The following is a 14,755-nucleotide window of genomic DNA, read 5'->3' on the forward strand; positions in this document are numbered from 1 at the left end:
AACAACTAACTGTTTATGGCCAATAACCTAAGTCACCAGGTCACATTGTAAACTGAAGGGTTGGTTCCCTCACCTCTTTGGCATTTATGTCCTCTGATGTTGGTAAAGTGGTCACACTGCCTCCTATCACCATCTGATCAGCTGCATATGGTTTAATCTTCTCTCTTCAAACCACTCCTGCAGCCACTTAAATCATTTCCCTTGCACTTTCTGTTCCTCCAGCCAATTTGTTCATTTCAGGGAAAACTGGCACCACATTATCCTAGCTGCAGACTCACAGTTGCATTTCCAATGAGTCTTTACTGAGTGCTAACTGGGTGCCTGGCCCTGCGTTAGGCAGTGGAAGGGCTCTAGCCGCCAAGGATTTATGCAGGCACTGCCATGGCGTCCAGGCAGCCGCCTTCTCTCCACTGTCTCATATTCCTACTGTGTAACTGATCTTCCTTGACAGTAGAAGACAGAACTCCAACACAAGAACATTAGCATTAAGAACTAAAAGCAGATATTCCTTCTCTTACCCATCAGAAGTTTTCTCCCCATAGACAATTGCATTGTCTTGATCTTAAGGAGTTTTCACAGACTCTTCATGTATAATCTTGAAGTGTTTTCAACAAAGGTTATCTGAACCTGAAAACTCCAAGAGCAAATTTCCAAATTACCTTGGTTCTACATCCCTGCTTATATGGATGGAGAGGTGGGATGGGAAAAAACATTTTCTGTATTCACCTGACTCAGTTTCCCCCAGTATGACTGAGAACAGACTGACCAGGGACAGGTTTGAGCAAACACAACTTTATTTATTCACCTTGGAGTTAGAGTATAGACACCCATACAGAACAGCACACCTTTGCTCATTCCCTCCCCACCCATTCCAGAGAAATAGCTGTATGTTCTTTCATGGTAGACACATTCTTTTAGAATATTATCAAATACATCATTAACACTTCTTAAAAAAAATGGTGTCCACCATCTAGAAGTCTCTGGATTTTGCTCATATCTTTCATATAAACTACAAAGCATTTCCCACTTGTCCAACATATCCACTTGCATAAAAACGTCACAGAGGTGTTTTCAAGAACCACTTATAAGGGAACTACTTCAATGGGTCCCATTTCTGTTCTCGTCTGCTAGTTTCTGGCCTGTTCCATTTTGAAGAGAAAAAAAACACATGAACATGTTAAGAGATTGCCAACTTAGGTCAGGCTAGTCTGTCTTTTGCAAAAATAAATCATTAACTAATGAATTATTATGAATGAGTATCCAACTCTTATAATGAATTAAGTATCCAACCCTAACTATCACAATTGTGGGGGGGTGAGGAGGTACCCATTATTTTTAAAAACTCTTTTGTATTTTTTTCCTTGTGTATACTACCAAGTTCCTGGGGTTAGAAACGTGAGAAAAGCCACATTTCCCAGGAAGACAAGTTAGACAAGCCAGGCCTTGGGGCAGGGACCCAGCTGACACAAGGAGGAAGCTGAATGGATGGTCCCAAGCGACTCTCCCACTTAACCAGCATCCGCCACCACGCTCTCTCCCCAGACACAGCCTTTTGCACATACTTGATCATCCTTGTTCTTTGCAACTATTTTTTGGCCCACAAAGTTGAGAATATTCAGAGGGAAAAGGAATTTCTGCGACAACGCAGTATATACATTACTAAAAAAAAAGTCCTGTTCTGAAAATTACACATAAAAATTAACAATGTTCACGGGGTGGAGGGAGATGCATCAGGGCTTCAAACTCTAACCAACTTTATAACTAGATCATGAAAAAATATGTTAGACGGGATAATTTGGACCTCTCAGCAAGGTTGGAGACCACCACAGTGGTCTCCTCCACAATAACAAGAGTGAAAATGCTGGCAACTTGTAGTTACAGGACGGTGGACAAGGCAGACGGAAGCAGAGCTCTGCACCAGTGGGTCTGCCATTCAGGTGTGCCGGGGGGCGCTGAGCAACCCAAGAGCCAGAGCCTCATAGGGTTGGGATGAACTTCTCTGGCGAAAGTGACACAGATGTAGGCACTCATTTCTCATTTTATCAAAATGGAGCCAAAAGGGCCTCTGTTGCCCTGCCTATGCAGCAGCTAAACTAAGCAAACCAAGCTCTCCTTTCCTCTGGAAGGTTGTAATTCTCCTCCCCCTCTTCTGGCTCCTCTTGCTTGGGTAATAATCTCCCCTAAACTAACTTGACTTTTGCACTGTTCTGACATCATTCCCTATTCACCAATCATGGATGAGCCAATTCCTGTTCAGAGGCATGCTTTGCAACTGAATCAACTCTAGGGAAGCACTTCAGATGGACTCCCAGGCCAGGGCCGCTGGGTGGACACCCGTGGCACACACTGAGGATAAGGGAGGCAGAGAATACAGATTTTTTTAAACTTTTTTATTACACAGTAAAGAATACAACAATACCTGAATCATACTTTAAAGATTCACAGGTTGACAGACCATACATTACAGTCCAACTAAGGAAAAAAGGATAAACAAGAAACCACAGTTCAGACATAGTAGACTCAAAAGCTCAAGAGTATGCTGACAAAAGCATGACGCCTAGACCCCACCCCCCAGTGTTAGTCTACCATTAACTTGTGGTACATGTCTGAATTAAGTATTGCACAACAACTTGAATTTTTCACAATGTCGCAGAACCCAAAATAATATTTTAAAAAAATTACTTCAAATCTGCATTTCAACAGTCTCCAATTATTTTCTGTCCCTTGAGGAATTCGGACAACATGGAGTCGCTTTCTTTCCCTAAGTATTCCAGACGTAGGCATGCTTTGCATAAGTAAACCAGCCTTGAAATTTTTAAATCCCCAAGACATGCACCTACACATTAAAAAAAAAAAGTTAAGGAAAAAATTAAAAAGACAGGAGGCCCTGTCACACACAGTCTCATGACAGAAAAGAGAGAAAGAGAAAAGAGTCCGAGACAGAGATAAGAGAGGACGCCCTATTCCTATCAGCGACCACCATTCAATTCTATCCAATGAAGATAACCTTTTTTTAAAATGTGTTATACCTACAAATTATACTCTCACATAGCCTGTATATAAGTGACAAGCAAAAAAGGAAAGTAACAAAAGTTTTCTTTTCTTTCTCTTCTTTAGGTTTATGAGGTCTGCATTGTTACCAAGAAGTGATATGGTTTGCAGCTGTATGAGCTTAACTTTTGGTATCCTGGTTCTTTTGTGCCCATTTGGTTTGACTAGACCAGTTTTTGTTAGCTACTGGTGCAATATACATGCTGTCAGAGGTAGAGTGAAACTTTTTGCCACTGAGGAGAATGTAGCAAAACAGGAGGAGAGGAAGAGGAGGAGGAAGAGGGGGAGGAAGAGGAATCAGAGATAGAGCTCAGAGTTAGGGATTTTTTGTATTTGTTTTCACTCAGGGTGCCCTGAATTAAAAGTAATGAGACGTACTGTACTAATCCATATTTTACACACTAGTGTTAAGAATAACAGTGCTGTTTCACATACATCACAGCTTCTAGAGAGAAAGACGTGTGGGTATGACATACCTCATTTTTGGGATTATTTAACCCTTCGTAGCCTAGAACATATAATAGCTCTGTAAGAAAGGACTGTCCAGTGTCACAAGCAGACTAGAAGCAGAGTGAGGTCAAAGGATTCTGGGAGCACCATGATAAAATATAACCCATTCAGAGCCTGGTTATGTGCTTTTACTTCACTGTAAGCAGGTGTGCTGGCAAATGGACCTCCAACATGCAGAGAGATGTATTTATTTGTTCATCAGAACTTTCTGAACTAAAAAGCCATTTAAAAAAAGTAACACCACCCAAACAAAATTTAAACCAACTTGTATATGAAAAGACAGGGGAAAAAAAGGCTAAAAACGTTAGGTTTAAGGTACTTAAAGCAAACTGATTTAGGATCGCCTCCATAAGATCCGGCAGATACTTAAAAGCCATTTAAAACTGTAACCAAGGGCTACATTTAAAAAAAAAAAAGTCAAAGCTAATGGATCATTTTGTTAGCGCTGCCTGCAGTGACAATTTTAGATTTTGAAATAAATGCCTGATGTGTGTATGTATGTGGCGAGTGTCTTCCCAGCCTCGAAAACTTTGGTTGTCTACACAGCCTGCAGCACTGCTGGCTTTCCCTAAAGCACACAACCATATCCTGGGCTACTGTGTTCAAAACTAACAAGTAGTTCTGGTCTGGACCCTGGACAACGAAGGGTTAATGGATTCACACTATACCTTGCTGAACATGTTTAACCTGCTGATCATTTGGAAAGTAGTACTGGTGCTTTTCAAAATTCCGATTTTGGTCCATCAGATCAGTCTTTGGCTGACTTCCCTTTTTGTAAGAATACTGTATAACCTGGCATTCAGCAGTGTTAAAGCTGTCAGTCTACACCTCAGCATTTGGAGCTCTAATGATTTATCTTTTTTTTCTTTTGTAAAATTAGAAATACTTAAACAACCTTACAGCAATATGCATGCACTGTCTTTTTTTTTTTTAAAGTAGGATATCTTGTTTTTTTTTTAAAAAAGTCCCTAATAATGATTTAAACAAAAAAAAAGAAAGCAAGAAAGAAAAATTCCACTACTACTCTATGCTACAGCTAAACTTGGTGAAATGGCTCTAGCATATTTAAAAAGAGTTTGCCCAAAAAAAAAAAAAAAAAAAAAGGAAAAAAAAAGCATGCCTAGGGAGTCATTGTGACAGTGCAAAATACATTTATGTACATCCCTCTTACAAAAACACCAATATGTTAGCATTCCGTGAAGCATGCTGGTTTTCAGGAAAAAAAATCCTATAAGAGAGTGAAATAGCAGCTCCGAAAGATAGCCTTTTTTCTTTTCTTTTCTTGAGGACAACCAAAAAAAAGAGTCTTTTTTTTTTTCTTTTTTTTTTTTCTGAACTACTAGAGATATTATCACTAATACATACAGATATAAAAGCAGCATAGAAAGATACAGGTTTCTCACCAACTAGGAATAAAGAGACTAAATGTGGGCATATGGTTAAACTACAATGCATCTTCACATTTGTCCAACACACAAGAAAAACACCATTGGGAAACCTCACAGGACAGAAGTGTTTTAACACCAAGAGAACTACTAGTTTTTAATTAAAAATTCAAACAGGGTGGGGTTGAAAAAATTTGGAAAGGGGCTGGAGCTGGAGCCACCGTTTTTTTAAAATTATTTTTCAATATAAAATGAATGAGCTGGAATAGACCCAATGTCTTACTCTGTGGAACCTTGCAAAAGTGAGGAAACGTTGAAGGGGTATTGAGGGCAGCCGGCTGAAGTCAAAGCTGCCAGAATGCTAATTAACTGCAGGCTGAGTCTCACTTCTGTGTGTGTGTATATATATATAAAAAGGAGCCTTTTATATTATGGCATTTTTTTTTTCTTGCTGCTGTATTCATACATCCCACTGCAAATCATCTTTCATTTTTCCTTCTGTTGACCTGGATATTATTATTTCTTTTCAGAAACAGGAAAGAACAAAACATCTGTGTCTCCTTCCAATATGCTACACATCTGCGCGTTTTGCAGCGGGTCTTCAAAGTTCAGTTAGCAACCCACGGACGCCATTCATCTTCTCGTTAAAATGTCTACCGCTGTAGCCAATGCTCATGCCCTTGAGAGTTTTCCTCTTTTTTTCCATTATTGTATATAAAGAACATTGTGACTTTTAATGTTAGCATTTTTGCTTTCAACAGCAATTAGCAATCTCTTGGTTTGCTGTTTGGTAAAGCATCGGTTAATGAGGTCATCTAGTTTAAAATCCCAGCTACTGGAAAATAACAGGGAAGAGGTCAAATCTATCTTTCCATGTTATATTCTCTGCTCTCTTTTCAGTTCTCTAAGGAAAAGATATCTTTGTTATCCACAATAAGTCATTACGACCCGTTACTGGCCCTCTGTTTTACTACCGCCTCAAGATACAGTCAGGTTCTCTCTTGCTGAAGTACTGAAATAAGATAGTTTATCTATAAACAAACAAACAAAAAAACAACTTTGAGCATCTGAGGATGAGGAATTGGTTTCGTGTTGGTTGTGTCGTCTTTCCTCCGACAGTTCTGAGTCCACGTCTAGCGAGGGGTTGTCTCTATGGTGGAAGGGGTCCCTGGGGTGGTCGACCTCGGGGTGGCTGCTGGTGGTGTGTCCATCGGGCTCCCAGCCCCGCTGTTGGGCGTGACGGAGGAGCTGACAGCGGGCGTGTCCCCCTGCTGCTGGGCCTGCAGGGTCTGTCCACAGATGTGGTGGTGCTTCTCCCAGTCTTTGTGCTGGCAAAATGAGCCACAGTATCGGGCTGTGTTACAGCCACTGCAGGTTTCACTCGCTTTACGGCCACAATTCCAGCAACTCTAAAGGATAAGGCAGAAGAAAGCAAAATCCCAAATGAATACATTGTCTAGGCACAAGCATGATGAAATACACTGGGTAACACTGCCCTCTTATTTTCAAGAACTATACAGCGAGAATGAAAAATCCAGGTACAAGTGTATGTGTGCACCCAGTAAACACACAGAAGATGGTTTTGGTGTGATGACTGCCCAAACATTTCTGCCAACAACTATTATGACATCTAACAAACTGGTTGAAGCTCCTTTCCCTTTTTACTGTGAGACCTCTTCCTTTTAGGTTTAGCTGTTTTCACATCTAAATTCTCTGTTCATCCATACTAACAACTGCATATCTAAATTTTTTTCCCTTCTAATGCCAGTACCACCATGTCAGACACAAATACATCACTCCTGGTAGAAGCTTCTTCCTTGTAGATACTAACAGGAATCACAAAGGAACTACAAGAACCCTATATTAGAGTCAAAGAAATATACTGGAGTGAATAGAGGATTCTATTCCCTGCCCCATCACAGACTGGAGAGAGTGCGGCCGGCACTTGAACCTCTCCATGGGTTAGTTCTTCCCCTGCAATCGGTTAGTTATTCAGTGTACCTGACAACCAAATGTTAGGACAATCTCAAGACTCGCCCTTTACCTCCCTGGAGGGCAGGATCCTTGCTTTGTTTTTTCTGTTCTAGGCTGTTCTAAGCACCCAGAACAGCACCTGATATACAGTAGGTGCTCAATAAATATTCGTGAAATGAGTGAATCAGACTATGACCAATTTGGCTTTGAAAAACTAGAAATACTAAAACTGGGTAAATAATAATTCTCTTTGCATACAATGCTTTCCAGCTGATGGAGTTCCTCTGCAGCTCATTTGCATCTCAGCAACTCTGGGTAGTCAGAGGAATAGAGGAAACTAAAAACTCAGACCCTAGCAAGCCCGCTGCCAACCTCTGGTGATGCTTTCCAAGAGGTGAGAAAAGCCCAAATGAGGTTGCCTCTGAGATTTAAACTGTGAGATAAATGCTTCATGAATCAGAGTACAGATATACTAGAGATAGAGGAACACCTGTGTGGGGTAGATCCTAGGGAAGGAGGGGGGGGATGGGGAGGATACCAAGGATGATAGTGCCATCAGGGACCCTTCCAGGAGGAGGCGGAACCTCAGGAAGCCAACTTCGAATGTTTGTGGTTCTTTTGGCAAGATCATCCTCATTTCGAAATACAGTTATCAAGTGACCTTAGCTTTGTGCCATTAATTTTTGTATTCTTTATCTTCTTTGGCTTTGATTATTTTCTTGCAAAACAAACTTCTAACTATAATCTGGTAACCCCAACCAGCTGATGGTATCTGGCTGTGTGACAATTAAAATACATTTTTTAAAGCCTTGATGTATGCGGAAATTGACAATCTCCCTACTATGTTCCCTGCATTTGTTTTGTTTTCAGCACACTGGTGTTTATGTAGCTTAGGGGGCTCATGAGCTGACTGAAAATACCCCAGTGGGATGTCAGCCCATCATCCTGGTATGTATGGCTTTACCACTGTGCAAAATACGCAATGGAATTTTTGGCAGTCATCCTAATTTTGCTAATAAATAAAGGGGCTCCTAGAGTCTTTTGAGGGTTAGAAGCCTGTAAACTCAAGAACTCTAGTTTAAAACTTTTAGAAAGAGCTCAGCTCTACCCTTTGATTTTTTTACCATTCAGAAATTCTGGCCCAATGAAGAGGGGAAAAAAAAAATACCTTAAGATCTCAAACTCTGGTCAATAGGAAGTGTTTTAAGTGAACATAGCTGAGGAAATCTAAAAACTTGGTTTATATGCTAATGTCATAAATAAAAATGGAATTAAAATTAATAGTACTAGAACAAAGTAATTTTTTTCTATGTGAATTTAATTTAACCAGGAAAATATCTCAAAAGATGTGTACCTTTGATTAGAGGCTTCATTACCATAACTAGAAGCCCTTCTCTCTCAAAATTAATTCAATCTCCTTGCATGCATAATGGTTCCAAAGAGAAGTGAACAAATGTGGGCCTGGCCCATCCTTCAGAGGAGTGACGTATGACACTGGGCACTTGTGAAATTTACTTCCTTGAGATTTAGGCATTTAGAATAATGCCAGCTGGATCCTGGAACAAACTCAGCAAATAAGCAAAATTCCTAAATTACATCAGAAAATCCTAATTAGAGAACAGAGACCTAGATCCAAAACAATATTTTAAAGAAATTGAACATCTAATCTGAGTCAAGTGGCTTCTTTAGGAAATTCCCTGGTGTGAGTTCTATCCTTTTTCTGGCAGACGCACATTCTGGCAGACAGAAGAGTGGTAACTGCCCAGTACTCAATGGCTCCTTCAGATTGAAATCAGATGTAGGCAACCTTCTCAATTTAAGCTGATTAAACACATAGACTAAACCAGGTAATTACAAATGCATGTGTTGGGGAGTCGAAAGAGGAGACAGAATGGGTACTTTATTTTTTAAAGTGTTTTCAAAGATGGGAACAATTTTACAAATAAAAAAGTGGAATTATGCCAAATATAGAAACAGATGTTTTGGATCGCAAAGCTCCTGGGAACTGAGCCTTCTTGCCTAGCATTGCTGGGTTCTGACCCAAGATTCAAGGGCTCTGGCTAGTTTTACCTCTAGTCCCATTCCCAAGTTGTTCGATCCCACTCATTTACCACCCACCACTGGGACAAAAACACCCTTCAGCTGTAGGAAGGTACAACAAAGAGCAATTCAAATGAGCTGGTGGGAAAAACCTAACACATTTTTACTGCTCTTGATATTGCATTGCAATGAATGTGTAGGGAACTTTGGCACAATTATTCAGCTAACAAAAAACTCCAAAGTGCACATTCCTTTTTAAAAGCTCATTAGAAAACAGACAAAGCAATTTCTATTAATATATTTCTCTTGGAGGACTCTACCGAATTTCCCGTTGGCTAATCTATACCCACAGGACTGGCGCCTGCACGGTGACACGGAGCCCCTCGGCAGTCACACTTCTGGGAACAATGGGATGTGCAGAATCGTGGGAGTACTCTAATGTGGATCCTTTTAAGTTGCTAAGCTTTCTGCTCTTCACAAAGGTGGAAACTGCAAATTGTGTATAAAACCCAGAGGTACAACCATAAAGGCAGAGATCAAGATGGTTGATGGCTTAGTCTAATTTGACATTTTTCAAATTTGTGCTTTTGATATTCAGGCTAGTATTTCCTGTTAGTTGCTTTATTTGTTATTTATTTTATTATTTTTTAAATAATTGAGCTTCCCTTTCAGTCCTCTAAGGAATGATGCTGGTGACTGAATTACCACAATAATGTAGAAGGCTCAAGAACACCACTTCATAGCAAATTCCATTCCCAAAGCTCATGGCACTTTATAGTCTTCCCTTCTTTCTTTTTTTTTTTTAAATTTTATTTATTTACTTTTTTCCCCCAAAGCCCCAGTAGATAGTTGTATGTCATAGCTGCACATCCCTCTAGTTGCTGTATGTGGGACGCGGCCTCAGCATGGCGGGAGAAACGATGCGTCGGTGCACGCCCGGGATCCGAACCCGCGTCCGGGATCCGAACCCAGGCCGCCAGCAGCGGAGCGTGCGCACTTAACCGCTAAGCCACGGGGCTGGCCCAAGTCTTCCCTTATTTCTCATAATATACTCCCTTTTTGGCATAAAGAATATTTTCTTCCCTATCTAAAAAATGGGAATCAGTCCACTGACCAAAGTTAGGCTGTGACTCAGACGAAGACTATGAGGCTAAACACAACCCTCCCCTTTGCTAAATGTACTAATGCTACAGATGGAAACGGAAACAGTGAATCAAAGCTTCTGAATGGCAGGGCTATGTGTCCAAGACTGTTGATACTTTGTTTCATAGCAGCAATTCTCTTCATCCCTAAAAAGAAAATTATTTCCTTCATCTTATTATTTTAGATATGCAGAGAACGGTCTTTCTGCCCTACTGGCAAAATCTATTCTTTCTGGATCTTACTGTTGGAAATCCCTTTTTCCAAGAAACAAAACATTTTCTCCTGAATTACGTGAAGTTTCTCTAGGTCTTACACACCTATAATTCTCCAGAAAAAACCCTTGCACACAGTCAATGCTCAATAAATTACGTAGAATAATTATAATTAAAATTCTCAAAATGTAAAGAACTCTACAGAAGGCAACACATTGACTTAAATTCATATTAAGTTCACAACATCTTATACTTGCATCGTACTTGCCAGTTTAAAACCACTTTCATATATATTTTGCAGCTTAGGAAAATGAGGCCCAAAGAATAAATAACTTTTGCAGTAAACGACTTGCCTAAAGTCACACAGATAGGAAATTACACAGGCAAGGTTTGATTCACCCAGGTCTTTGGACTGCAAACCAAATACTCTTTCCAAAATGCCATACTCTGCCAACTGCAGATATTTCTTAGAGCTTGTTTTGGCAGGACCAAGTTTAGAAGGGCACTTAACTCCTGCAAGTGGACCGAGGTTGGACCAGGAAGTTGGAGCACCAAAGACAAGGTATCACAGTGTGTAATGGAAATGACTTCCAGTTTTGAGTGCCTTCAGAGTCAGGCCAACTTGGGTTTTCTTTCCAACTACGTCACTTAGTGGCTTTAGAACCACAAGCAAATGACTAAACCTCTTGGAGTGATAGTACCTGTAAAGCAGAAATAACAACTGCAGGGTTATTCAGGATTATGAGCACAGTGCCTAATGTTCAGTAGGTCCTGAATAAATGGCAGGAACTAGCACCACCTCCTCCTTTTGGCACTGGCTGGAAGAAAAGGAGACTATACACAATCCTTGCTGCAGAGCCAGCCGGTACAACCTTCAGAATTTGTAAGCTCGTGGCCCTGTGCCTCCCCCGCAGGCACTGACAGCTACAGGGAGAGAACAGTAGTTTACTTCCCCTTACACTTCATTAGCAACTGATTACTTTGTCTCCGTCCTCCAAGTCCTCAGACTTGCTGAAGATTCACCACTGCTGACCATTTCTCCATCCCTCCTTTTCAAATTCTCCTTGTTGAAATTCCCTCTAACTTTGGTTTTTAAGTTACTAAAATTCTCTTCTTATACTATAACTTCTTCCTCTTCTGTTTGTTCATTTCCCTCGAAATATTTGGCAAGGGGGGAAGCTGGCATAAAGAAAATATCCTTCCTACACTCTCCCCTGTCAGACCTCATGGTTTCAACTATCAGCTGTAAGAAAATGACTCTCAAACCTGTTTCTCCAGCCCTCACTGCTTTCCTGAACTGCAATCTTTTACTCTTAACTGCCGATTCTGTATCTCCCCCAGGATACTCTTCTGTCACCAAGTCAGCACCCCTGAACTTGATTCTGATGTGGTCCACTTCAGTCACAAGCATCTCTCAGGCCCAAGACTTTGTCTTCTGGTTGGAAACTCCTCTTTCTTCGGCCCCTGCAACCACTCAGTGCCAAACCCCACAGACCTTACTCCCATGGTCTCTCTCCCTTCTTTTCCAACCCCACAGTTACTATCCCAATTCCTTCATTGCCCTGCCTGTTATAATAGCTTCTTAATTGGTTTTTCATCTCTCTCTCTTACACATACACACTGCTCATTTGTAAGGTGACTTGTTTATAAAATACTTCACTCATCTCATTTGTACCTCTCAACCACCTTGCCAAGTAGATCATATAAACATTATCCCAGTTTTACAGATGAGAAAGCCAAAGCTCCAAGGGGTGATGCACTCAAGATCTTTCCAGGCCCAGTGCTCTGACCACTATAACATGAACATTTGTGGAATCAAACAGCTGGCCTTTTAATGAATGAAACAAACAAAAATCTTATTGTAACACAGCTCAAGCTCTGAAAGCTCCAAATTCTTCTAGGGACGGATGTGTCCGGTCAGATTGTGAGGACTTGAACAGAAGCTGTGCTGAGAGGCCCCTGTGTAGTAACATGGTAACTACGCCATACTGCACAGGTTCCAGTGGGGATGATTCCACTAATGCTAGAAGGAGTAATGAAAACGAACCTCTCAGAGTGAATTACTAACACCATCAGGGCTTAGCAGGCTTTGGAAATATAAAGTTTAAAGATCTGATCAGTGTTTCCACTTAAGTGTCACAAAACTGCCCAATTTTGGATCTGAACGGTGCAGTTGTGTACCTATGTAGGAATAACAAATAAAGGCTGTTTTAATCTGGGGAGAAAATATCACTTTGGCGGCTTGAAACTCAAAACTATTAAAACAATACACTTATTTATTATCTGTTCTGTGCTCACTTCCAGTGCCTTGCTTCAGTGCCCTGAGCTAGAACAAGACACGGCTCTCAAGGAAGAGCCATAGCAGGTTCTTTTGAAATAGCTCCAAACTGACAGTGTTCACTGGGGAAAAAAAACAAAACCATAAATGTATACAGATAGGAACTAGAAATGAACATGGAAAAAAACAAAACAGTTTTTAAGATGGCCAGATTTGGTGAATTTCCTTTCTTTTGACTTAATGCTGGCATTACATTCTTGGTGAAATATATAATACACTGTAAAAAGGGAAAGTATAGAAAATATCATATTGCTTAGCTGTCTGCCCCAAGTCCAGCATCATTTTAACTGTTAGTGATAATAATTATTAGTTTATAATCCCAAGTAAAATTCAAGAACTAAGTAGGAATAATCTGAACGAAGTCCAATGAGGACAGAGATATACAGAATCAGGGAAGAAAAATTCCCACTACTGCCGTGTGGCTATTAAAAAGGTGGCCTGAGAGGCGGGCAGCCTGGGCTGAGGACCAGCTCACACGTACTGTTGCGAGACCCTGCGCAACGGCATGACCTCCCAAGACACAGCTTTCTCAGCTGTAAAACGACAACAGCACTGGCCCCTCTCTCTGAGCTGACAGGAGGGGTGAATGATCTAGGGAAAGAAAGTACTCTCCACCAGGCCTTGGACCGAGTTCAACATTCCCAGTAGGTTTTCTCGTCTCACCTCAGGCAAAACAAACTTCATGCCACCCCCAATAACTCTGCTGTACGCAGGTGCCCGTGTGCCTGGGACAGCCTGCTTTACAGGGCTGGTCTGTCCCGAAAGCACACCCCATTCGGGAGATCAATTACATGGCCTCTATGAATACCACCTATGTGTTCTTCATGCCCGGCTCCACATTTTCCTCCTGCTGCTCATCTCAATCCAGTATTTTCAACTCCTCTCCCCTCCTTCTGGCATGTTTCCATTCTTCACTGCCTACTTTTCAGAACCACTGATTTTCCTAAGCAGAAAGGGCATTATTAGGTCCATTTTACCCATGTGAAAATGAGGGCAGAGAGAGGAAGGCTAAATTCAAAAATTACAGAGAGAAGAATTCATGAGCATTTGTCTTTAACACAAACAGCTCAGGAGAAACACGTGAATAGCCAAACTAGGCCTAGAACTCTGGTCTTCTGACTCTGAAGCCAGGTTACTTCTCAAAGTCTCCACGAAGGGGAGAGAGAGAATAATAATTTCTGCATTTACATTGTCTATGTATTTTTACAGATTCAGATTGTACAAATCCTATCTAATCCAGGTAAGAGATGGCTACGTATCTACAATAGGAGGTGGCTCCCAATAAAGGGAAGGAAAAGGGAAAAAGAATGTTGTTTTAGTCAGAACAGTTTAGCGTACCTTGTGATGAAGGACTGTGGGAAATATGAGCAGATAATGACACCTTGCATTATAGCTCTCAAAACACTTTAAATTAAAACATTGATATTAAAAAAAAATCTAAACAACAGTATGAGGTAAGCAAACACCTCATTCCTTGAGAAGAAATGGAGGCTGAGAGGAGTGAAATGAACCGCCTGAGGACCCCTGACATGGTAACCGAGCCAGAGTCAGACTTCAGGTCTCCGGAGTCCTCCTCTGGGATTCTTCCTGCCATACCCACCTGTCTCTGACCTTTACTAGCAAAAAATCATCTAAGGCTGACCACGGCCTTTAAGTGGTATGACCATATAATTTATCACCCAAACCAGGACATTGGAGAGTGAAAGGAGGCACTCAATAAGTACACGGGGACAACAGGGGTAAACGGGGACTGTCTCACTCAACCTGGGATGTATGGTCACCCTGCTCCCGTTGTGTATTCCAGTGCGCTCTCCTGGTTGCACATTCGACAGCACGGGCTATCTAAGCCTTTGCACTCTATTTACCCTTTCCAATCCACAGAGGAGATCTGTCTATCTAGCCAGATTGAATAACGGGTTTGAGCTTTTTAAAAATGTTTTAACTCGTGTTATTTACACACAAAAAATGAAGAAAGGTTACCTCCTCCACCACCCACCCACACACCTTGGGTAGATCAAAGCCAGCACGTTTCTGAAAGCTGTGCAAGTAAGATCACCTGATGTCTACATCCCACACCCTGCACGGCCACTGATGCCCTCTTC

The 14,755-nt window shown here is 41.2% G+C and overlaps 1 protein-coding gene across 13 annotated transcripts in view; it reads right to left on the reverse strand.

Moving 5' to 3' along the window:
* Nucleotides 1-2,010: 2,010 nt before the first annotated feature.
* Nucleotides 2,011-14,755, reverse strand: part of RUNX1T1 (RUNX1 partner transcriptional co-repressor 1) — a 140,516-nt gene continuing 127,771 nt past the window's right edge. For 10 of the 13 annotated variants that reach the window (XM_058564585.1, XM_058564579.1, XM_058564589.1 and 7 more), the window contains one exon: nt 2,012-6,355. In XM_058564585.1, the coding sequence (XP_058420568.1) occupies nt 6,080-6,355 (276 nt within the window). In that variant the 3' untranslated portion in view covers nt 2,012-6,079. Of the gene's footprint in view, nt 6,356-14,755 lie in introns of all 13 variants that reach the window. The other 3 variants (XM_058564582.1, XM_058564584.1, XM_058564583.1) reach the window with 1 other exon arrangement.

This window comes from Diceros bicornis, chromosome 21 (genome assembly GCF_020826845.1).
Source record: "Diceros bicornis minor isolate mBicDic1 chromosome 21, mDicBic1.mat.cur, whole genome shotgun sequence".
NCBI lineage: Eukaryota > Metazoa > Chordata > Mammalia > Perissodactyla > Rhinocerotidae > Diceros > Diceros bicornis.